Source organism: Arctopsyche grandis, chromosome 5 (genome assembly GCF_051622035.1).
Source record: "Arctopsyche grandis isolate Sample6627 chromosome 5, ASM5162203v2, whole genome shotgun sequence".
In the NCBI taxonomy this organism is placed as follows: Eukaryota; Metazoa; Arthropoda; class Insecta; order Trichoptera; family Hydropsychidae; genus Arctopsyche; species Arctopsyche grandis.
The window spans coordinates 31,919,644-31,945,789 of NC_135359.1; the positions used below are offsets into that span (position 1 = coordinate 31,919,644).

The window sequence follows — 26,146 nt, forward strand, 5'->3', positions numbered from 1 at the left end:
AATATAGCCTGTCCTCCCCGATATATCGATTTCGTATTTGCCACAGACAAAATGTCGCATAATGCAATGCGCTATGTGTTGCGTGGTCATAAGGCGGGTCAGGGTGAGAGTGAAATTACTATTATTGTAAGTTATTATGATATGACATATACAGAGGAGCACTTGGGTGCTAAATTATGTTTAAAGAAAGAGGTGTCCGGGGTGATGTTGAATGAAGAAAAGTATGTTGAATGTGTTGGGTTGACGCAATTAGACTAGTATGTATGTACATATATATAGAGCTATGTATGTAGTAAAATGTATTTATTGGGTACTTTATCTGTAAGATAGTGAGTTAAAGCTTTTGATTAAAGATACGATGGACAATTTATGTGCTCGAATAGTATCAAAAATAAATCGAAACATAAAATAATGCAGGCGTCTTGAAAAAGTCTTCGGAAACGGGTATTAGAATCTACATATACATACATATATTATTCACTATTCGACTATTTAACCGGCTTTCTGGGAGCCTTGATGTTTTTACTTCATCATACAGTTATGTCAGGCAGCATATTTTAAATGACTTCTAGCTACATACATATTTACACATGTTGTTTTCATTTTGTAATTTTATTATTTAGCATAATGTGTATGTATGTTGGTTTTATCTTTATTTATATATGTATGCTATTTTTTATTTTTATATATATGAGTAATTTATCTTTATTTATGTGTATGTGCATGTATAATGTTTGTATGTTTATGGATGTATGTAATGTATGTGTATGTTTATATGTATATGTATGTATATGTGAATATATATATATATATATATATATATATATATATATATATATATATATATATATGTGTGTAGGTGTGTATGTATGTATATGTATATATGTGTATTTTTATATTTATGTATGTATGTATGTGTATTTGTGTATACGTGTAAGTATTTGTGTATATATGGATGGTGTACATATATGTTTATATAATTGTCTTTGGCCAGGAAGGCGCATTGGGTTTACCTGTTAGGCCTTCTTGGTGTAAATTAAATAAAAAATAAATAAATATGTACATAAGAATGTCTGTTTGTCTGTCTGTCTCGTATAGGCTCCTAAACCACTCAACCGATTACGATGGAACTTTCAAAATTTGTTGTATGCATGTCCGGAAAGCTTACTGTAAAAAAATTGTCCAAAAACGGGAACAGAAACGGGAAAAACGGGAATGAGTGGCATTGCAACGCAATAATTTCAAATGTTTTCACGTCGCGACCTGCGTTGTTAGGGTAAAATAAAAAATAAAAAAAACAATTGAATTATTGCAAATGTGTTCGCTGTCTGAATTTTTCCGACAAATGTGAACGGGAACGAGAACGAGAACGGGAACGGGAACTGGAACGGGAACGCAACGGGAACGGGAACGGGAATTGTATGCAATATTCTGGCATTGCAACGCATGCCGGGTTCAGCTAGTACTATATAAAATAATTTAAACGAAAGCAGCGGAAATGCTCAAATGGTACATACATAGATGATTTATTTATTTAAGTTTAAGTTTGGACTATTGTGGCATTATAGGAGTCCCTAATACGACACAATGGTAGACCTCCGTGCCTAGACAATAGACACGCCAACGGATCGGGGATTCTATGCTGGGCAACTTTTCCATTATAAGGAGGTACACACAGTAGGTCATGTATTTTGGAGGGAGCGGTGGATCCGTGTGGACGTCTTGAATCGTTGAATAAATGCTGTGAAGCGACTTTGGCCTTTCATTTGGATCCTGAACCCATCCCTACGCAACAATATTATAATAATAGTAGATAAAGTAAAACTAATATAATACAAAGTAGGAAATGTCTTGCATCTACAGCCAGCAACAATATGTATATATGAACCAGCTACAAATACAAAAAATCCCTGTGAGGGCCAATTGGAATAGAGAAGATCAAAATTCCACTCACACATCACATTCAGTTATGAAAATAATGATGAGCGTAGGCTATCAGACAAATAGGTTAAAATAACACTGCTCGACACGAAAAATGGTTCAGAGTCGAGATATGACTTTTCTTATCTATACCCAGTGATAACGAATCTGGTAATAAAAAATGTTGATTGGCTCACGTGGATTTAAATCACGCGATTTTTCTATATCTCCGTGTTGTTCGGTCGATGTCTCAAAATCTGTCAATTTCCTCTCCAAAATGAATATTGGAATCTATAGTCAGGTATTTTATCTTTCATTTGTAGTACTTTTCAGCTTTCAAATCTCTCTAAGTAGTCGTCCAGTTCAAATCAAAAGTCAAAAGTACGTATTTTCACTTGGGATTTTTTCCCACTGTTAATACTATTTTATATTGAGTATTTTCTATTGAAACATGTTTATTGGGAAAGTGTTCTGGCCACATTATTTTTTGTTTTCGTTTAAAAGGGTTAATTGGAAGTGTGCTGAATTTTAAATCGGTAAAATTGCAAGCTAAAAGCTCGTACTAGTATTTACTCGTATTTACACGAATCTGAATTGAATTAATAGGGATAATATATTAAATTGTCTTTATATGAGAATTAAATAAAATTCCACTTAGATAAATCATATTTCGACTGTTCTTGTGGGTTGATAACAAAAATTCGTTCATCAATTCACTGGGCATAGATCTATAAGAAAAGTCATATCTCGTTTCTGAACCAAAAAAAAGTCGTCATTTGTCGAACAGTGTAATTTTCGATAACCTACGCTCACTGAAGTAGAAAATATTACATTTAGGCTCAGCACCAATGATTTCATTAAGAAGTCGGATAGATCTTGGAATAGGAGCCATCCGACAAAGAATTGTGCGGTCAGAAAGTATAAGTATATATCAGCCAGCAGCATAGCTCGGACGTTAAGCTTCTGCTTACCGTCAAGAAGGTGCCGGGTTCTATCCCTGAATGAAAATGAATTTTTCAGAGTATGCTGTTGGTCAGACCTGGATTTGTGACTCCAGGTTGATCGTTTCCTATCAGAGTTTGCCAATTTTCTCTGATTTCATTGTTGAAACGGTTCCCGGAAAAAAAAAATTGGCTAAAAATCCTACCTACTATGTCACCACTATTTGAAATTTGATGGATGTACAATAAGAATTTATGTACAATTCATAGATGTCTCGTTAATTTGCGAGTTTTTTCAGTGTCTCGCAATTCAACGAATTATAATAAAAAATGCTGCATTTGTATTTGTAATTGGCCAGGAAGGCGCATTGGGATTTTCCTGTAAGGCCTTCCTGGTATATATGTAAAATAAAAAAAAATAAAAAATAACCATCAAATGAATAGAACGATGTTTTAAAATAAATAAAATATGCTTACACGTAATAATTAAATCTCCTACCTTCACTGCAACCTGAAAAGTTAAATATAATATTTAAAATTAATTAGCAAAGTATAATCTACAGAAATATAAAACATCTTGAAAATTTACCAGCTGAATGTGGTCTCCATAATGATTGTTCAACCGCCTTTGCCAATCATCTTCTTCAATATACATTTTTAAAAATTGCACATTGTTTAAACAAACACTGATTTTTATTTCGACGAACATATATAAATTATTTTTAAAATTTAAATTAACTTCATAAAAAAACAATTGAATTTATTTTTCACACGCGATGAAAAATTTCAACACAACGAAAAATATAAAATTATTATTTAAAACTAGCACTGAAATCACTTTGTATCACAATACGTGGTTTATATAGTCACTAGTAACCGATGCGAAAAATGGTTTATCTGAATAATATACATATAGCTACATGGATGCTGCATACGAAGTACGGATTCGCAGACTATAGTATTCAATAAAACTAAAGTTGACATTTGAATTGAGATTAATATCCTTGAAAATTATAAGCTTCATTCACAAGCGACATCATTGTATTGATTGAAAATTTTGATAATTAATTGAAATGTTAAATGTTTGCGTACGATTTTTGCCTTGTTTGAGGCTCGAATGTTATACGTCGACTGAAATTGAATAAAAGTAAACAAGTGAATTGAATATACATATTATTTATTTCAACACTATTGTTTTGTTTGAATATTATGTAGTTCAAAATGATGGCTAGCCTTTCAGAAATTCTTTCACGATTAATAATATTGTGGCGTGGATGTGAAAAGGGGTTTCCAAAATCGGAGTGAAAGACCCAATAGTAATAGTGGTAGAAGTAATTTACTGATCTTAATCCGTCAACCAGCCAGTTCCGAATAAATCACGGAATAAATCCGCCGAATATTTGTACACAGTGGGTACTTTCACCACAGAGATCATTGGTCGATGTATCGTGTCACCTTATTAGTTGTTGTATACGGTTTATTTATACGTTGAGGCCTTTTTGGCACAAACGTGCAATCAGGTGATCAGTGCTCGAACACCAATAACCTAATCTGTACGTAACGATTAAAACACACAGAGAGGCATGTGGTACGTGTTTTTTTACTTCATCTATGTACGTAGTAATAACAGATGAAGTTTTGTGACTATGCTAAAATTTGAACTTGAGATTTTGACTGATTTCAACTCAGAATCGATCACTGATCTCGTTTTCATGATTTAAAAAAAATGTTTGTGTGTTTGTGTGTATTTTGGGGAATTTTTAACACCGTTAGTCCTATCAAACTGAAACTTAGTATCAGTTACTGAAATTTTAAATTTTTTTAAAATTTTAAGTTGACTAGTACCTCCCCTTATACTTATAATGTAGGTGTATTCCTTTTAAATAGTTTTGGATTCAATTATCTACCAAACCATTTAATGGATCAGATTTTAAAAAAATTACATGTAATAGAAATTATAAATTGTATACGCTTATATTTTTTTATATTCTTACCTCAACCGGATATAGTACTACATATTACTCTGGAGTTTTCGAGGTTATTTTATGTTTTTATCAGAAATCTTTTTGTGTATTGAATTAAGACTTCATATCTAGTGAACATATACCTAAATTTTCCCTGTATAAATGTATTCAATTGAACTTATTTTTAATAATTAATTCATGTTAACCCTCCCTCACCGAAGCGGGGTATGCAAGTGCCCCAATTTTTACGTTTTTCATAATAACGTTATTCATATATTACTTGTATTCCTAGAATGAACTACAAGCAATTTATTTTAATAGGTTTTGTATGATTTAGAAAAGGGGTACATCGTAAAAAAATACATTTATACATTTCTACGTTCCAAAGTATGATTTAAAGGCGGTAGCGATAAGTCATGTTTCTGACTGTTCGCTTGCATATTCTTCTTGATCGATGAATCAATGCGAGAGAAAGAGACAGCTATATTTTCGTAAGCTATTGTTTTCATCGCTTTTGGCGCGTGGCTATTGAGTCATGCAGTCGCCTGTTGGCCTTACCTATATGCGTTTGCATGTCGATATTAGTCGCTATTTTTTAATACATAATATACTTAATACATAATAGTAATATACTTAATACATAATAATATATTTAATACATAATAGTCAAAAACATGCTATAGGACTAAAACTTTTTTTATGTTGATGTATAGGTTGAAAATTACAGACCTATTGCTATCATCTCGGCTATTCCCAAAATTTTCGATAATATCCTTCACCGTTTGATTATTTTGCAGTTCAAAAGATTGTTGTGTGATGAGCAGCATGGTTTTTCACCATGTCGTTCCACTACCACTAATCTTGCCTGCTTTTCATATTATACCATGTCCAAAGTTGACCGTGGACAACAAGTTGATGTAGCCTACTTTGACTTTCGAAAAGCATTTGATCTTGTCAATAATGACGCTCTTATGATCAAATTAGCTGAAGTGGGCTTTTCTCCACGTCTTCTTAAACTCTTTGCTTCTTATCTTAGTGATAGGAAGCAATTTGTTAGATATGGTATTTATGAATCTCCTTCATTTTTTACGCGATCTGGTGTAACTCAGGGGTCCACCTTAGGCCCTTTACTATTTACAATAGTCATTAATAACCTCCCTAAAGTACTACGCAATGCTTCATGTCTCTTGTTTGCAGACGACGTTAAACTATTCTTTGCTGTTAAGGATGAGAGGCAAGCCTCTCTCCTTCAAGCTGATATTAACGCTGTTTTAGAGTTCAGTTCCAGTTTAGGGCTTGAACTGAATACTAGTAAATGTGCCATTATGAGTTATGGACGTGCGAATTCGCTCTATTGTCACGGATATTCCATTGGATCCGTATTGTTGAAGCGCGTGGAATCAATGGTCGACTTGGGTATCACTTTTGATCCTCAATTCACCTTTCACAACCACATCAAGACAATCGCTGACGTTTCCTTTCGTCGACTTGGATTTGTCTTGAGATATGCTAGATTATTCTCCAACCCCTTGTCTTCTCGCTTGCTTTTCAATTCGCTTGTTAGAAGTAAGCTAGAGTATAATGCAATTGTGTGGAATCCGCATGAAGCAAACTACTCTCTTATTATAGAAAAAGTGCAAAAAGCATTTCTTCGTTTTCTTTATAAGAAAGAGTATGGGTACTACCCATATCTCTATCCTACTCCTTTCCTTTTGGGCATGCTTGGTTATAATTCCCTTGAACTTCGGAGAAACTTCTCGTTAATTCGTTTCGTTCTCCAGCTATTGCGTGGTAATACGTCATGCCCGTTGTTGCTGGAACAGTTGGGACTTTATGTCCATAATAATTATGTGCGTGGTAGACATCATCATTTGATGGTTGTACCTGCTGCTCGCACAGTCCTTTTCGAATGGCTCTTATTCCAAGAGCTATTCGACTTCTCAATGAAATCGTTGCTGCTGTCCCTGAATGTGATATTTTCCACCTTGGGGAGCGTAGATTATCGGATATTATTTTAACATATTTATCTGGTAACCTGCGCTCGTCATTACTTTCTTAATTTGAATGTGATGAATGAGTGGAATCTTAATCTACTCTCTTCCATTTGGGCCTCGCTGTGATTTTATTTTTATTTATATTTTGTTTTATTTTATTTTACTTTTTCTTTCTCCTTTGTATATTTTTATATACTATTTTAATTTTGTTCAGTGTAAACAAAGAATGGGATTTATGGATTTTATTTTTAATTTTTACACTTTTGTTATTTTTTTTCTCTCTGAATGATGTATTATTTTCCTTTTGTTACTTTTTTTTATTATTTTATTTTACCATGTTTTCTGCTTTTGCTTTTTTCCTTTATTTACAGTTTACTTGTTTTTATATCATGTTTTTATATATTTTTCAAATGTAGGCCATTGTGGCGCATTAGGTTCTTCCTGTAATGCCACAATGGTCCAAAACTATTAAATAAATAAATAAATAAATAAAATGATTAATAAGATATATATTGAAACCTATTTGTATTGAAAAAAGCTATATTTTGATTAAAAAATACTCGGGTCTTACTCGACCCCGGTTAGGGACACTCGTTCGATCTCGACGCTCCGTCCTTCAAAGGTTCAAAAAGATGGTTTCGCCATTTAACTTGTGTTATACCCTTTATAGCTTTATACTATTATACCCCTAATACATACATACATATATTGAAAAGTCATACTTCGAAGCAACAATCGCGTCGACACATGACATACACACTCGATTGAACCGCTATAACTCTGAAAGTAAACTTGACAAAAATCTGAATTAAATACCTCATAAAAACAAGGATATTATCTTTGATAAAATATAAAAAAAAAATAATATTTGTTTCAGTGTGGGTGGCGATGGGCGTGTGAGTATGGGCGAGCGGTGCGGCCGCTCGGTGGCGCTGGAGCGCGCGTACGTCCACGAGGTGTACGAACAGCAGGCGGCCAGACAACCTGGACAACCCTGGCCGAAGGTAGCGCGCTTCCTGGCTGACCTGGAGCCAGGAAGTCTCGTATGCGACGTCGGTAAGTCCTTAACAACCAGAAAGCCTTTCATCTAAAAATTAGCTTCTTTCCTCTCCGTTTGATTGGTACCATTTAAGAGGATCCAAACCAACTAGGTGTTTCTACACGTTGCTGTATTTTTACAAACCTCCTTACGTTTCACTAACGATTACAATTCAGGAAAAAATTTGCCTCTTATCCGATCGTTTTCATACTTTGCCATATTGCTCATTTTGGTCATCAATATATGTAAGTAAATGGATCCTCCGCCATAACGATGGTGTAAAAATATCGTGTAAGACGCGTTTGAAAACGCTCCCACGAAAAAGTTCTTGACACATATCCAGCGTTTGTTTAGAATATTCTCACTTTTTGCCATGTCAGATTTCAATTGTTTAAACGGGCTACCTGACAACTCGTTCACAGATTTTCCGTAAACCGAGGATACGCTCCAGGCATTACGTAAACGGCCATCTCTTTCTCACCCCGTCTGTTCACCAAGATCTCGTTTACTATACCATCTATTTCACAGACCGTCTGTTCACCGATAACAGACGGTCTGTGAAAGAGATGGCTGCATACGTAATGGCATAATAAATGAAATCTTGGTGAACAGACGGAGTGAGAAAGAGATGGCCGTATACGTAATGCCTGGAGCGCATCCTCGGTTTATGGAGAATCTGTGAACGAGTTGTCGTGTCACCGTTTAAACGCCTATAACTTTTTCTTTTTTCACTCTATATTTTATAAAATTTGCTTTATAGGTTCTCATTATCTCTATTATATATGTAAATATATAGTTTTAACTCTCATATGTATATATAAATTTAAAATTTGGCGTATAGCTTCGTGTAATGGCATATACATAGCCTCTATATATCGATTTACGGCCGAATGTGTCAGATCTGACATTTCACAGCTAGAACTACATCTCTTCACTGAGCGTTATCTACGAGATAAGTATTCAATAAGAAGTTATGTTGTATCTTATTGTTAATATCATTTATCAAATAGTTTTCCACCAACAAACAAAGCTGGCCGCATTTGACTTTTAACCCATAACCTCAAATTTCAGTTGTTTCTTCCTCCAAAACAAACTTTTGTAACCAATACAGGCTTAATATACATATATGTACACAGATCAAACAGTGATAGTTTTATTTTTAGTTATCAGCTGACTTTTAATAATAAAAATAGCTCGTATTAGGAATCGTCGAATTTACACGCTAGATCTATTCGGGCTCGTATCCGAATGTGTGTGTATATTGATTCAAGACGAATTGGATTAACCTTTTCGTATCGAATCGATTCGAGTTGATCCAGGTACGAAATAGAATTAACCTTGACACTTTTACTGTCCTTAATCTTCGCTGAGACAGAGATAAACCCTTATCAAGGTTGAAACTATCCCTTGCCGAATCCGAGTAAGCGTGCTCCGCGATTCGAAAACAAGATACGAACTAGCGCCAAAATAGCGACAATTAACATTTCGAACGTCTATATTTAATTGGTTTGCATGTCGATAGCTTACGAACGATTCGAATTAAATTATAATTCATTTTGGAAAACGTTTTTCCTATATCGTTACATAAAAAAACATTCAACTGCTGATTGATTTATAACTGCTGTAAAAGGTTATACAATAGTAATTTATCAGACCTAAGTTAGAATACGCTTTTGGTATATGGAAATCCTCATTTTAAAATATATGTTATCAAAAGGGTTTAAAGAAGAATTACAAAGATACCTTCTGAACTTAAATCACTTTCTTATAACGAGAGGTTGAAAAGAATACACTACACTGGAGATGAAAAGAATAAGAGGCGACTTAATCGAAGTCTTTAAAATAATAAATAATCATTATGATTGTCTTATGTCTAAACTCATTACGTTCAATGAAAACACTTATCTTCGAGGTCAAACTCTCAGACTCCAAAAAGAAAAATCGAATAAATTTTTCAACAATTCCTTATTTTTAAACAGAGTGGTTACAGTTTGGAATAGTCTTCCTAACAATGTAGTAAATTCTGAAAACCTTAATATTTTAAAAAACAAGCCAAGTCTTTCTTAAACTTAAAAGATTTTTGTAATTCTTCTTTTCCAATATGTTTCCTATATTTTTGTTTTCTTTAAGTTATTATGTTACCGTTCTAGATATTTTTATTTTTTATTTTGTATTTTCTCTTACATATTTTGTATTTTTTTCATATTTACCTTTTTTTTCTTATCTTATTATTGTTATGAATATTTTTGTTTTTATTTTATTATTAATATAAGGTCAAATCCCGTGAGTCTATCGGCTTTGCCGCCTTCCGCATCTATTTTAAATAAATAAATAAATAAATAGTTGTGTAAGAAGTTTTCTTCAGTAAAGCACATTATATTCTATGAGTTATTAGTTTTATATTCTACGAAAATCTTTTTTTTTTGGTATCTTATAATTCAATTTATGACTAATATGTATACATGGAACATAATAATTTAAAATAACAGCACACTGTTTTTCATTCAATAATCAATATTTTAATAACTTGAAAATTGAGTGCAATAAAACGATTGTTTGATAAATTTTTTGATATGTTTAAACTTTTTTGATATTGATTTACATCCATTTTGTTCGATAAATTTTTAGCAATAAACATCAATAGTTGCATTGTGGTCAATTCGAATGGTTGCCTATAAATCTGGTAGTCATATGAACAGTTTAGGTTAGGTACTTTGATAATTCCTATAACATAGTGGAAATCTCAATTTTTCTTCTATGTGCTGTATTTTATTTAACGTTTTTACCAAATATAATTATAATATACATCATCCATGACAATAATATTTTAAATGTTTTTTCAAAAATATGATATCTGTATCGGAAAAATTGAATTTTCCATTGGGATGCGCGGAGTGTGCTCGTAGGCTTTCGAAATGCGACGCTCCAATATGACATAATTTAATTATTATACCCGATATAAAGATACGCCGATATAATACAATTTGTAGAAAAGATAAAACACGCATAAAACGGACCATATTGTTGCGGGGCAATTAACCCTTTCCGAGCCGAGGCAACGCACGGTCCCAATTAGCCGTTCCGCATTTAGACGTTTATAAATAAATATAGGCGACACGAATAATAATAAAAATCGGGCCGTTTCTTTTCGTCCGTATTCGGTTTGCTCACGCAATGGCTACGAGGGGGTGTGAGGGCGGCGATGGGGATGAAAGGGTGAGAAATCTTTTGGCTATTGCCCCACCCGAAATAGATAGACGAGGCATCGCTCTTCTTTTGTAAATGGCGGTGATTCCTGAGCATAGAAAAGGGGCGGTTGAAAAGGGTGGGGTAGTTTTCGGTATTGTTGTCGCCACCTCCCTTCCACCCCCCCCCCCTGCCCATTTCGTAGGTCAACGGCTTCGAAGACATCGATTTTGATGAGGTGGAAACCCCATCGCTAAGTGGACCTGATATTGACTCCTCTCAAGGTACCCAAAACCGCAACATTCTATAACATTTAAAAATTCAAAGTAAAATCAAATTTATCCTTCAAATAAAAAAATCTTGTAATACTCAATACATATTAACCAGCAGAATAGTTCGGTCGTTAAGCTTCTTCTTAGCGTCGAGAGGCGCCGGGTTCTATCCCATGAGCTGACCTCGATTGAAAAGAATTTTTCCGAGTACATCTGTAGTGCTGCTGGTCAGGCCTGGATATTTATGACTCCAGGTCAATCGTTTCCTATCAGAGTTTGCCAATTTTCTCTGATTTCATTGTTGAAACGGTTCCTGGTAAAATTGGCTAAATATCCTTCCCACCTACTATGTCACCACTATTTGAGATTGATTAATGTACAATAAAATTTATGTACAATTCATAGATGTCTCGTTAATTTGCGAGTTTTTCAGTGTCTCGTAATTCAGCGACTTGTATAATAAAAAATAAATAAAATGCTGCGATGTTTGTAATTGGCCAGGAAGGCGCAATGGGGTTACCTGTAAGGCCTTCCTGGTATATATGTATGTAAAAAAAAATACATAAATAATAAATAAATATTAGTAAACTTAGTGGTTACGTTTATGTTTAGCACCAAGAGATTATTGGGTTCGATCCTGGGCTAATCTTTAATATACTGCTGGTTAGATTTGGATGTTTGAGAGTCCAAGTCGATCGTTTCTCATCAGAGTTTGCCCATTTTATCTAATCATTGTTGAAACGATTCCTTAAAATTGGCAAAAAAATCATCCTACCTGCTGTCACAAATGATCTTTGTACAATTATTCGTAAAAAATTATGTACAAGTCTAAAAATTAATAGATGTCTCAATGGATTAATTAATTAAATAATTAATTGTTAACAAGCTTCTCAAAATACAGTGGTGATTTATGTAATAATAATGCTGCATTGTTTGTAATTAATTGTCCAGAAAGGCGCATTGGGGTCGTCTTGTCAAGCCTTCCTGGTATATGTATATCTTCTATATATATATAAAAATTAATGTCTGTCTGTCTGTGTCTCGAATAGGCTCCTAAACCACTGAACGGATTACGATAGAACTTTCAGGATTTGTTGTATGCATTTCCGGGAAGATTATGGTGAAAAAAAAACGCCCAAAAAAGGGAACGGAAAAAATGGGAATGAGTGTCATTGCAACGCAATAATTTCAAATGTATTCGCTACCTGCGTTTTTCCGACAAATAGGAACGGGAACGGGAATTGCATGCGGTATTGTGGCATTGCAACGCATGCCGGGTTCAGCTAGTGTACACATAAAAATAAATAAATAAAATATGTATTATATTGATATACTTTAAAAATATCCGTATACGTACCCACATAGTAAAGAAAACGTATCGAAATCATATACTGTAAGCATTCGGAAGAGAAATGATGAACGCGGCCGAATAATGATGAGGATGGACTGCGGTTTATATTTTCCCAACCCTCGAACCCTTTCCCGAGGCTGTTTTTCCGAATCGTGAAAAACGATCACTCGCGCAGATTGCCGCCGTCCCTGATAAATGCGATCCCCCGTCGACATTTTCACGGAAGAAGCACTCGCGGAAAATCTCACGGGAAAAACTCACTCTCCGATATACTCCGAAACTTTATTTTCATTTACGCGATTTTCTCTCGCTACATCAACACACCTATATGTTGTATAAACGTGACCTAAAAAAGCATTCGAATATTCGATCCATCAATTAAAATTTGTTTTCTCATTTTTTTATCACATTTTCACAACCCCCAGTTTGCTAGATCATATTACATTCAAAAGTAAAAACATTAATTCCCAACTTCAAACCAAAATAGATCCCTTCTAAAATATAACCACCGATAGAATAATATAGAGCTTTATGACGTAATGTTTCATTACATTTTTTTTAATTTATCTATTTACGTAGTAACAATATATGTATAGAAGTGGCGTGCGGTGACTTTTCAACCAGAGGATGCTGTCAAAAACACGATCAGTTTATTTTTTTAAATTTTATTTTATTCTTCCAAACATTGTCATATTTATATTTTTTAAAATGTCTTTGATATGTTTTCGTTTTTGAATGAATATTCAATATTGGTGTGGGTTTCAAGCTCTTAACAATTATCTCTTTTTCATTATATGGTAGAGAAACAAATGTCATTTTTTAATTTTAAACAATTGCAATTATTATTAACAACGGCGATAAATCCACTTGCATTGTTATTTTGGCAATTTATATAAATAATAATTTAGGACGTAATAAATTACAATAAAATAATAAAAGTAAATAACTTAGGACGTAACGTACTTATTAGTGGTTACTGAAATGCTTATCAATGCTATGTGAATTTTTAAATTGACCGGAAGTACTACCTCCGCTTATAAGTGTCCTCTTTTTTTAAGTTTTTGTCTTTAATTATCAGACTATTTTTTTACCTGTCGTAAAAATAATGATTTTCATACATTTGATAAAATATTAAATTTTATTCAATGATATAAAATATGTATTTTATAATAGTTTAATATATAGGTATATAAAATAGTTATAACTCTAACTATATTATAATGCTATAATATATGTATTTTAAAAAGGTTGTTTTATGTTATATAGCTACATACATTCATACATATGTATGTACATATGTACTTTCGAAAGTCATCATTATTTCAATAAGCAACACTCGAAAGCCTTCTCAACATTGTACAAGTACTAATAATGTTTGTATAACACAGAAAAAACTCGTGGAAAACTAAAAATTTGCACGATCGATTTTCAAATATAACTATAGACGCAAAACTACAATAAAAACTCATTATATAGAAAAAATATCCCATCGCTTATTTCCTAAGATTATTTTTATATACATATATATATCTGATTTTGATCTTTGAAAGCTTTTTATTATTAATGTACAATAATCCTTGTATTAATATCATTCATCCACTCATTTTCCTTGCGGTCTTCCTTTCACCCTTTTACATTCTATCAGGTACTATTCTAACACTTTTTTTTTCACCTTTCTTCCACTCTTCTAGCAATGTGACTCAACCCGCCTATTTCCATTTCAATACCTTAAATCTTTTTTATTCCACGCAAATTCGTAGCATTTTTTGATATTAAAAACAAATATGCTTACCTAAATTGTATGTAGAATGTGTTTCTCGAAATTTCACAATATATCAAATACCAGTTTGTACACAGATAATTATGTACAAAAATTTGACCATAGGTGTCGCTTTGGGGCAACTTTTCATGGCATTTATTGTATAAATTTATGTACCAAAAATAATAAAATAAAATAAAACAAGTACATCAGTAAATTTAGTAAACATCGTCAACCAGAAATGACGGTTCGCTTTTTCGTTCGTTTCTTTCGGACCCTTTAAATATGTTTGCTCTTTAAGCCTTTGAATGCTGACCAACGCCGATGGGCGTTTTACCAACAAGTCCATGGGCCTGAAAAACGTAAAAAGTTAACAAGAATACTACCCGCCAAGCCTTTCCAGGTAGCATTTAAAACAAATGCATTGAACATGGGTCGTGTAATCCGTGTCAATGTTTATAAAGACTAGTTTAGACCGGAATTTCTGATTTCTGAGTATTTAAGATTGTGGCTTGGCATTTAGATTGTGAGCATTACATTTTAACAACAATGAAGATGATTGAACTGGTTTTGGAAAAATATATACATTAATAGACTTATTTTGTTTAATGTACATATATTATTGCAAGATATATTAGAGAGTTTAAGCACACCTTTACAAAGCTTGAAATCCTCGGCGATAGTTATCTAGGGTTTGTTTGGATTAGATAAAAATTTTATACCTGCTTTCTATTGAATTTCTAAATAATTCTAGTTGGAAATGTTGGCAAAATTTTCAGCGTGGCGGGTTGTCAACCAAAAATACGTGAGCACTCAAAGGGTTAAGAGAAAATTACCTGTACTATCCAACTTCGAGTGTTGCTATCAAGACTTGATTTTTGATTTTTAAATGCTTTTTATTATTACGAAATTATGTTCACAATACATCTTATATCTATTTTAATAGCTATTGATCTACTGATCATTTTCTATTTTACAATTTTAGATTAATTTTGTTAGTAATCATAGTATTATATTATTATAATGTTAATCTAAAGCATAATAGGAAAAAGAGCTCAAAAACCTATTTACAATCCTTATAAATGTTCATAATACATCTAATACATAATATTAATTAAAGACTCTCTAAAGTCGATGACCTAAAGCAGATTGTGTTTAGGTAATCTGTGTGTTATGCCTGAAGGGTATAGACATTTTGTTGTAATCACCGAGACTCTTCACAAGTGTGTTAGTATGGTTATTAGTGATTCTGTCATAGAATCTACTGGTTAGTTTGTTAGTAATGTCTGTAACAAACGGAATATTATATATGGCATGCAGTTTTTTCAGGTTAGTATATATGGGTGTATTATAAATTATTTTTAGGGATTTATTTTGTATTACTTGGAGCTTGGAAAGGTTAGTATTCGAGGCGTTATTCCATACAGGTGAAGCATAGGTTAATAATGGTAATATGAGCGCGCGATATAATTTTATTTTATTTAGCGTTGATAAAGAACTATGGCGATTAAATATTGGATATATTGAGGATATACCCCGCATCGCTTTGCATTTCGCTGCCTCAATGTGAGGTGCCCATCTCATTCTTTTATCAAACGTTACTCCTAAATATTTTATTACTGACTGCCATTTCAGACTTTCTCCAGAGGGGATTTTCAGATCTGAATTTGGCTTATGCTTTCTAACACTAAAGAATATGGCGTCTGTTTTGGTTTGATTAATTTGAATTTTCCACTTAGTGAAGTGTTCAGTCATTGCTTTGATTGCAAATTCAAGATTTTTAATAATAGTGTCTGGTTTTTTGCTACTTGTGAAGCAAGCTGTATCATCTGCATATAGGGCTATGTGACAGTTTTTTGGAATAGGTATGTCATTTAAATATATGGAGAACAAGAGTGGGCCAAGCAAGCTCCCCTGCGGAACGCCAGCTGCGATTATTTTTGGAGACGATAATTCATTATTTACGCTAACCACTAGCTTTCTACGAATTAAGTACGATTTGATGATGAGAATTAGGTAGTTTTGTATTTTTTTAATAAGGAGCTTATGAATGAGTCCATCGTGCCAAACCGTGTCAAAGGCCTTTTCTATGTCTAAGACTTGAATGGTATATTATCTATATATTCCTTCACATATTGCATAGAAATTTCTGTAAAAGATTGAAAGCCGCATAAATATAACGCCTGTCAGGGAAAAGCAGCAACTTTAATCTACATAATTACAATCTATCAATGTCATTACGTGAGACACGATACTGTCTCATATTCATCGATAGAATTAGCGATCGTACATAATTTTGTACGAAACGAAAATATATTTTTGATGGGGAATTTATTTTATGGTTTGAACAATCCTGTCGAGAGTTTCATTCAACATTATGAGTCGACATTGGTTACATAGTGGGCGATGAAATTTTTAACGTGCACGTTATATGGCGGTTGTGCGAACTTATGAGCAAACCGCGTGGGCGACCGTGAATGACGTCAGAGCTCAGGGGGGCGCCAAGGGGGCGCAAGGGGCGGGGGCTCCGCTGATCGTTACAGGCCTCGCTCCGGGCTCTATTCAATTTGCCCACGGGAAAAAAGCCTTCAATTCAACACCGAGAGACACCGACACCGCTTTGAGGTTAGGTCACGTCTTCGCCTGGCGAGGGAAAAAGACAAGGGGGGCGCGGGGGCGGAGCCGCATCGCGGGGGGCTGACACGGAATTCCCTTCACGTACTCGTTAAGTCGAAGAGAAAAAGTTTCACGAAAGTTTCACAACAGGTAGCCAGTTTACGGGTATGAAAGAATGAGGGATCAGGCGGGGGGGATGGGGGATGGGGGATGTTGAATGGACAGTTAGGTAACCCGTTAAAGATGAACGGAATTGCATTTGAACAGGTTCCTATTGATGATTCAAATACGTGCTTCGGTTGTTAAAGAGCTCGTGTAAAAATAGCCTCATATTTTCAATCGATAAATTTGAAAAAAAGCAGGTAGGCAAAAAATAAGGCCAAGCACTCTAATAGTGAAACTGACGGTACTGTGGATTGACAATAATGAAAAAAATTACCATTAAAAAAAAGTTTTTTAAAAACAAAACGTATATAATATTAAGAGAGCTGTATACCCGAAACCTTAATTTTGTTTCCGTTCCTTTCTTCGTTATATATATTGAGTGTATGTATATATTGAGTGAATGCGACAATATATATCAATATATATATTGAGTGAATGCGACAGGTGCGTTTCGACCAGATAAAACGTATTTTAAATTGACAAAATCGAGGTTTCGTATTCTCCTATTTTCTCCTCCAAAACTGGACCAATTTTTAAAAAAATTTCATCATCGGTATGAGAAAGATACTTTCTGTGCATCTATCGGCGTATTTTTTTTTAAATCGACCGTTAAATAAGAACCCTGGACTCGTTTAGTGGGTGTAAAAAAGAGGCGATTTTATAGATGTTTGGCGGCTCCTAGCTCCTATAAAAATAATTAATCAAAAAAATAAAACGATAGATGCACCCCAATGGTGGATATCCATAGCATATTAAAAAATAATTTCTCTAGTGCCATAATTGAGGAAGGGAGAAGTATAGTACGTTTGTATGGACAAGACGCTGCTGTCCAGCCCTCTTAAGAGGGCTGTATACCCGAAACTTTAATTTTGTTGCCGTTCCTTTCTTCGATATATATTGAGTGAATGTGACAATATATGTACATATATCAATATATATATATATATATATTGAGTGAATACGATAGTTGCGCTTCGACCAGATAATACCTATTTTAAATCGACAAAATCGAGGTTTCGTATTCTCCACTTTTCTCCTCCGAAACTGGACCAATTTAAAAAAAAAATCATCATCGGTATGAGAAAGATATTTTTTATGTTTGTGTACTCGTATTTTTTTAAAAATCAACCGTTAAATAAGCACGCTGGACTCTTTTCGTGGGTGTAAAAAAGAGGCGATTTTATAGATGTTTGGCAGCTCCTAGCTCCTATAAAAAATAACTAATCAAAAAAATAAAACCACATAAACATGCCTATGGTAAATATCCATAGCATATTAAAAAATAAATTCTCTAGTGCCATAATTGAGGGAGGGAGAATACAACTCGTGACCACTCAGTTGAAAGAACTACATGCCCATAACTTAGATATACATACATATGTATGTATATAAACGATCAAAATTTGTTAAAGGAAAGGGAAAGGAATGTATTGATTCGTATATATTCGTAAAACCTCATTTGATTATTTTTTTATTTCTTAATAAAATGTGCAAATCAAATTTTCTTCCTATTAATATACATACAGATGTAATATTATATAATTTTGAGAAGCATTTCAAATTAAAACCATAATGACGTATTAGAAAAGACAAAGTTTAGAATCCGATAGTTATGTAACCCGTTAAAGTTGATCATAATTGAAATTGAGCTTGTGTCTATTAATAAGTATCGTTTTTTGATCAATTTTAAAAGATACATTACCAAAATATTGTCTTACTACGTTATATACACAATATTTGATATTAAAAGCATTTCGAAAACGGATATTCTATTAATAAATTTGATAAACATTACGATGAAAAAATTCGTGTATTGTAAAACGTCATACGCAATAAAAATAAAGCCTCTTCAATTTTTGTCACATTTCAGTTCACAAAAGGTAACATTTATTACTACAAGAATTTTAATGAACTTCTTCAGTTACGTGAGGCCTTAAAGGTGAATGGAGTCGAATTTGAACGAGTATTATATATTTATATTGATAATAAATCAAGCATGATATGAAAATGGTTTGTAAAATATACATACAATACGGGTATATTGTTAAAATATATTCAAAACAAATTTTCGCATCAGAAGCATTTCAAAAGGAGATTATCGATTGAAAAATTTAAAACACGGCCTTTTAAAATATGTACGTATATGTATGTATGTATGTATTTTGAACGATAGCATATTAAAAATAATATAATTCAATATATTCGCCCGTTTATTTATTTTGTCATGAATGAAACTCGATCTTCCATTAAAAAAGTCTAAATAAAAACATAAATAGGTACAATGCGAACTGAATAAGATTTTTTTTTAATATTTCGCTGTATTTATAAGAGTTCATTTATGAAGTTTAATTTATTTTAATAAAAAAATCGAGCAAATAATGCGGCAAAAATATTTGCAATGATAATCGTGTGTATGACGTGGCGTTCATTGAAAAATATTTGCGTGTCACGCATGCGCGTAGCGTTTCACGTTCATTTTCATTTAATAAAACAGCGATTGTCAAAGTTTTTCAACTGAAACGTACTGCTGAATATATAAAGCAACAGATTATTTGCAAAAGCAAATTCTAGCAATGGAGCAACATTCAAATAATCGAAACCAAAGTGTATTGACTCTGTCAAAATTACCTTCTCATTATATTTGTGTATCTTTGACTTTGAAATGAAAATGTTAGCGATAAATGTATAAGAAGGTTTGTAAATTATGATCAAATTTTCTTATGGTTTCAATTTTCTTTTTCAGGATGTGGAAATGGAAAATATCTCAACGTGAATCCTTCCGTATTTACCATCGGTGGAGACAGGTGTCAGCGCTTGACCGACATAGCAAGAGAAAAGGACAACCAGGTATTAGAAAATATATTAAATCATCACCACCGGGAACTACTACTGTCTTCATATCTCAAAATTGTATGCTTTTGATATTCATGGACGATGTAATAACTTTCAGGTGGTGCTGTGCGACAACTTAGCCCTGCCGTTCAGAGACGAGAGCTTCGATGCTGTGGTTTCTATGGCAGTGGTTCACCACTTTGCTACAGCAGAAAGAAGAGCCAGAGCTGTCAGAGAGCTAGCCAGAGTTTTGAGGATAGGTGGCCGGCTGATCATCTCAGTTTGGGCCATGGAACAGCGCAACCGGAAATTTGAATCTCAGGTTTGACCCAAATCGAAAGTTCTTCGTAGTCCTTTAACTTCGTAACTTTGATTCAATGTGTTCTTTCAGGATGTGCTGGTACCTTGGCATAGGCCGGACACGTTGAGTACTCCATCTCTCGATATGAACTCGAATGCCACGACTTCGGAAGACGACCTCATGCAACCTCCATACCACGCCTACACCCAAAATTCAGACAGTGATTCATGCAGGTAACGTTGATCAAATTCATCAGGCCTATTTAAATCTAGTCGAAACTGATTTGGGCTTTTAATTTCAGAGGAAACCAATCTAAAAAGAAAAACAGGAGCAAAAAAGGCAGATCGGTAGACCCAACGAGACCCGTCAGCACTTCTCCCAGCACCTCCAGCTTATCTTCGCCTAACGAAACCTGCTACAGCTTCGTCAGGAGAGCGATACAAAAACTAGCTGGTGGAAAGCGGTCAGTTAAACCTTGGTTCTTAGAATCTTGGGGCAGCTATTCAAAAGACATTCCAGAAACGAGATACGACCCGGATGGTTGTGAGGACTACGATGCTGAAATTCACGATTTACCGATTGAACTTAGGAGGTTGGAAGATGAAGAAGTTCCTATAAGACGGCAAACTTTCACCTGCTCGGAGACCAGTACTTACAACGAACTGTACATGGCACACAAGTCTAAAAGTCTTAGCGATATATTAGCGGCTCAACAGAGATCTATGGTCAGGTCTAGATCGAGTGTTCCAAGTCTTGTGGGACTCGTCTCAGAGACCGAACAAGGACTGACCGAGCAGCGCGAAGTAGTTGAAGAAGTCAAAGTGAAACCTCCAACAAAACCGAAGCTGGTCAAACAAAAGAAGTCGATAAACGAGGAGGATGCCGAAGAAGACCTAGATAAACCAACCGATATGAAGAATTTAATAAATCAACTACCTGACTTTAAAATATCAGCTCACGGACTTTCGAGAAGAGGGGGAGTTTTAAAACAGAAATCGTTGAATGAAGAATTGATGTCGACGGAAAGGCTTAGAGAAAAAGAAAAAGTGAGGAAGAACATCCAAAAGCAAGCTTCACTCAATGAAGACTATCTGTATAGAAGACATAAAAAATTGGATTCCTTGAGGGATTCCTTCTTTTCCACCTCAGCCACTACGGCTAAAAAGTTCCAATCGTTAAAGAACGGATTGACCCATAAGTTGAAGACGTCGACCACTCACATAGAAAAGGCGACTGTCAACAGTTTCGTGAGGATGTTACAAGGATGGAAGTGCCACGAAACACAACCGACCAATCAAAACCACAACGAAACAGCCCCACCCAACACTCCTCCAGCAGATTCCAGATCAGTGAGTTCCAATTCTGACGAGGCAAAGCCTCAGAACGAGAGAAGGCACTCAAAAGAGGACGGATCAGACTCCTCGAAAGACAGCAGTCTTCAGAGTGACACTAGCGTAGATTCAGAAGACAGTTTCGCTTCTGTGATATTCATTCCTAAATCGGATCCAAACGGTCTGCAAGATCCTCTATCGCCAACTCCTCTATCACCTGGTCCTACTTCGCCCAGAATGAAAGTCTCCTCTGTGCCTACGTCTCCTAGAGTTAAAAACGCTCCTGGAGGTCTTCCGTCCCCGAGATTAAAGCAACACCCCCTGACGATTTTTCCAATCGTAAGACCGCCAAGTTCACCCAAGTCAACCCAACCTCCTACCACCCAACCGAAAACATCAACGAGTCAAACAATAGAAGAAACTTCACAAAGCCAACCGAACTCTCCACCAAAAAGCGCAGAACCAATAATCGATCCGTCAAACACTTTCAACATACAAGTAGTCGAAACATTGGAAGAAAGTATGCCTTTTGATATTTTACCTAAAGATAATAATAATAAATTAGTTTCTAGTACGATCGAAGAAGAAATAGCGTCAAAATCTAAAGAGCTCATGGATGAAATAAACAAAGATGTAGAAGAAATCAATAAACTAACAGCTGAAACGAACACTCCGATCAGATCGCGAGTTTTACAAGATACAAAACCATATCCGAAGATCACTTTGCAAACCGTAGCTGAATTGCCTGAAATCCCTCAATACAAGGGAAAAAAGGAAGAGGAAGCTCATCTGTCAAACGAAAGCTTAAATTCCAGACTCATAGACAGAAAAAGAAGAGAGCGTTTAAAGCAAATTAGAGATCTATTGAGACAACGACCAGGATTCGTATCAACGAACAGCAGGACAATATTTCCTATTGTGAGAAGATGTTCGACACAAGAGGGTAAACCAGAACCAGTAGCTAAGCCTTTGCCTCGACTTCTATCTTTGGAACTGTTCAATCCCGAAACAGACGACATGGATAGCGATTCGAGTGGAGTTTCGTCTCCTGATTCAGTGGATAGTGTAATAAGTGTAGTGCAAGATGACAAAAAGACCAAACCAAAAGAAAAAGGTAACTTTAATCCATCAAATGTAATATATTCATCTTTTAAAAAGTTTTAAATCATATTTTTTTCTATCTTTCAGAAATTCCAACTATAATTCCAACTGTAATTTGCGAATCAGAAGTTGATCAACCGGCTACTAAATCTCCATCTACGCACAGTTTGATCGAAGCGGCTGCCGAAGTAGCACAAACCTTGGACGACACTTGTGAAGCTGTCATCCAATCGAGTCCCAGATCAAAGCGGAAACAATTAGATGCGATGGAATCCGCAGACACCATGGCCATAGTTCACGCCAGCTCGGGTAGTTCTAGTGGAAGCAATTGGAGCCTGAACAAGCTATCCCCCGGAGATCTCAGATTGCTCGAGGAAAGATCTCGCTCTCACTCTCACACCAGCTCGAGTGGAAGTACATCAAGTTTAGAAAGACTGTCACCTGGAAGAAGATCCAAAGAACGATCGCCAAAGCAAGGCAGCACCAGCAATTCAACGTGGAGCTTGAATAAACTATCGCCGATAAAGCACGAGGGTAAATCTTTCGAAGATGGTTTCTCCAAGTGTAGACGAAGTCCAACTAAATTTCCGTACGATTCCATTTCTCTGTCCAGTCTTGAGAGCGATAAGAGTATTATAAAATCTGACAGCTTCTCTAGATTGCAAGCTAATGAGAAGCTGGTGACGTGCAAGTCAGATATAATACTGTCAAATGAAGAGGAAAAAACTTGGAACGACGAATGTAAGCATCATTTGACGGAGTTTGCTGAAAAGCTGAGTGAAAAGTTGCTGCAGGAAATTGATCAGTATTCGAAGAAGATGAATGAAGACGATTTCGACTTTTCTGATAGTAAATCGAAAAGTAAAAGCAAATGCGGCGAAAACAAAATCAAACTGTCGCAGAATGCCTTTGAAGATCTGACTAAAAAGTTGGAAAATGTGGACGATCCTTACATTCACAAGTTAAGTTCGGATATTAAAGATCTGAGCAAGCTCACCTCGGAGATTCAAGAGAGGAACAAATACTTAGCTAGCTTGAACGAATCCCAAGAATCCAAAAAGTCAGGAAAGTTCACAAAGTGCGCGTGCAAAAGCAAAAACTCTAAAGCGAACACATCGATCAAAACCAGTGAAACGGGCGACAATAATGTAAATAGCGAGGTAAGTAAGAAGACTAAGTTAATTAGTTCGAAAAAAACTAATCAAAACAGTGGTAAAAACAATCTAGATAACATTATCAACAATAACGTTAAACCAAATAGTGATGTGCCAAATAAAAGAAACTGCAATGACAATAGTGCGAGTAGGATAAGTGAACCAGAGTTTGTCGTGCCTGTGGTGAACGTTTTGGATTCGACCAACGGCAATCCAGAAATCACGATAGAGAGCAACGACCCAGAAGATTCTAAAGACAACCGAAACCAATCTCTGGAATCCGGGTACTCGTTAGAATCCGAAATAAGCATAGACTCCTTCTGCACGGACAAGAGATCTTCACTGAAAGTAGGACAGTCCACAGACAGCAGCGAAGTGGAAAAGATGGAAGTGAGTCCCGAATCGATAACACCAAGATCTTCAGCAAGTACAGCTCCGTTAAAGGCAGGATTCTCAGTTGAATCCAGCGATGCTGGAGACATTTCAGGATCTGGAAGCGACTGGAGTAGAAGAGATACAAACAGTGCTGGTAAAATCGACTGTGGTAGTACCGCTTCTTTGGGTTGCGCCAGTACTGCTTCCCTGGCTTCTTGCAGCGACTGGTCCAAGGATAGAAAGGTAGCTGATGGCAGATCGTCATCCGAGGAGACGGCACCGACCCGAAGTCCTCTCATCAGACAAAAGGCAGAAGATCCGAACAAGGTGAACGAGCAGAGGAGTCTGCAGGCCTCGCTGAGCGACACGTCCCAAGACAGCCTGCCCTCGGACAACGGAGGAGGAGCCATCACCTTCCACAGGTACTATCACGTGTTCAAAGAAGGCGAGCTGGACCAGCTCATCGAAAAGTACGTCGAGAACCTTCACATCATCTCCTCGTACTACGACCACGCGAGCTGGTGCATAATCGCCGAAAAAGTGCAAGTATGGACTATTTGAATCGATTGACATTTTATTTTTTTACATACGCGATGATATTGTCATCTCTCAAATATTATAAGCCGAAACTATTCACAAGCATTTAATCACTAAAGATTACATAATCATACATATGTATATTCGAATACAAACATTTAATTAAATGAATTTAAAAAAAAAAATAAACAAGTAACATTTAATTTAACATTTAATCTTATTGAATATAGTACTGTACATTATATTACATTTCAAGGAAAAAAATTCGAATTTATTATTAATATATTTCTAACAAAAAAAAAATGAAAGGGAAATGAATCTTGATATTAAAAATAAACTTATACAAAAAGTTATTATTATACATACATAGTTAGAACTTTTTCTTTGTCGGCTAAATTCATATATACGTATGTATATATATATTTATATTATATACTAAATGATTATACTCGAGTCATTCCCCAAAAAAACTAAGAGCTTTAAATAGTTAATCATGTTTCGGTGGCTCAAATATTTAAAAGATATATTTTAAGGGACAAAATTATATTGTGTAATAATCACCATAAGTCGAACGATGGTACCGATTCGATACAACCTCACCGTGCAAATATTCAGCAAAACTATTATTGTACAAAGGGCTCACCGAACATCCACATTATTTAGGCGCGATCACACAGCGAGGGATGCGGTATGCTGTACGTGGGATATTTTTTTTTAGATAGTTTTAAACATACAAAAAAAATATTTCGTATACGCGGTATCGTACGGTATATATGTACATGGGATCGTCTATTCATTGGAGCGGTCTCGTTGAAATTCTATAGAATTGTTTATACTAACTTGACGGTGATATATACCAATTCGACCCTTCGGACGGAGCTTACAGCTATATATCCCACGTACAGCATACCGCATCCCTCGCTGTGTGATCGCGCCCTTAACAATTATGTACCCAATATAGCAGCGTTTGATATTATTGCACGTGGATGAGATTAATCCGAAACCGTACCTTGAGACATTGTTATTCTCCTCAATGACATAACAATATGATGTATTTATATTTATACATTAATAATTAAGAGTCAAACTCTATATATATATATATATATATATATATATATATATATATATATATATATATATATATATATATATATATATATATATATATATATATATATATATATATATATATATATATAAATATATATAAACAATACAAATTTGACGTTTCACTGTTGTTATATTGGGTGAGGATTTTTTTTATAAATGATGGCAGTTTTAATGTACAACATATACATATACACT

At 34.8% G+C, this 26,146-nt stretch overlaps 2 protein-coding genes across 2 annotated transcripts in view; one reads left to right on the forward strand and one right to left on the reverse strand.

Moving 5' to 3' along the window:
• LOC143912008 (uncharacterized) overlaps nt 1–26,146 on the reverse strand; it is a 439,734-nt gene that overhangs the window by 92,510 nt on the left and 321,078 nt on the right. The window lies entirely within an intron of this gene.
• fid (class I SAM-dependent methyltransferase fire dancer) lies at nt 52–24,862 on the forward strand. Its single transcript, XM_077431688.1, has 9 exons — nt 52–103; nt 155–257; nt 7,697–7,875; nt 19,951–20,054; nt 20,158–20,361; nt 20,431–20,474; nt 20,536–20,573; nt 20,680–22,810; nt 22,882–24,862. Exons 1-9 carry the CDS (start codon nt 52–54, stop codon nt 24,860–24,862), a joined length of 4,836 nt encoding a protein of 1,611 aa, XP_077287814.1.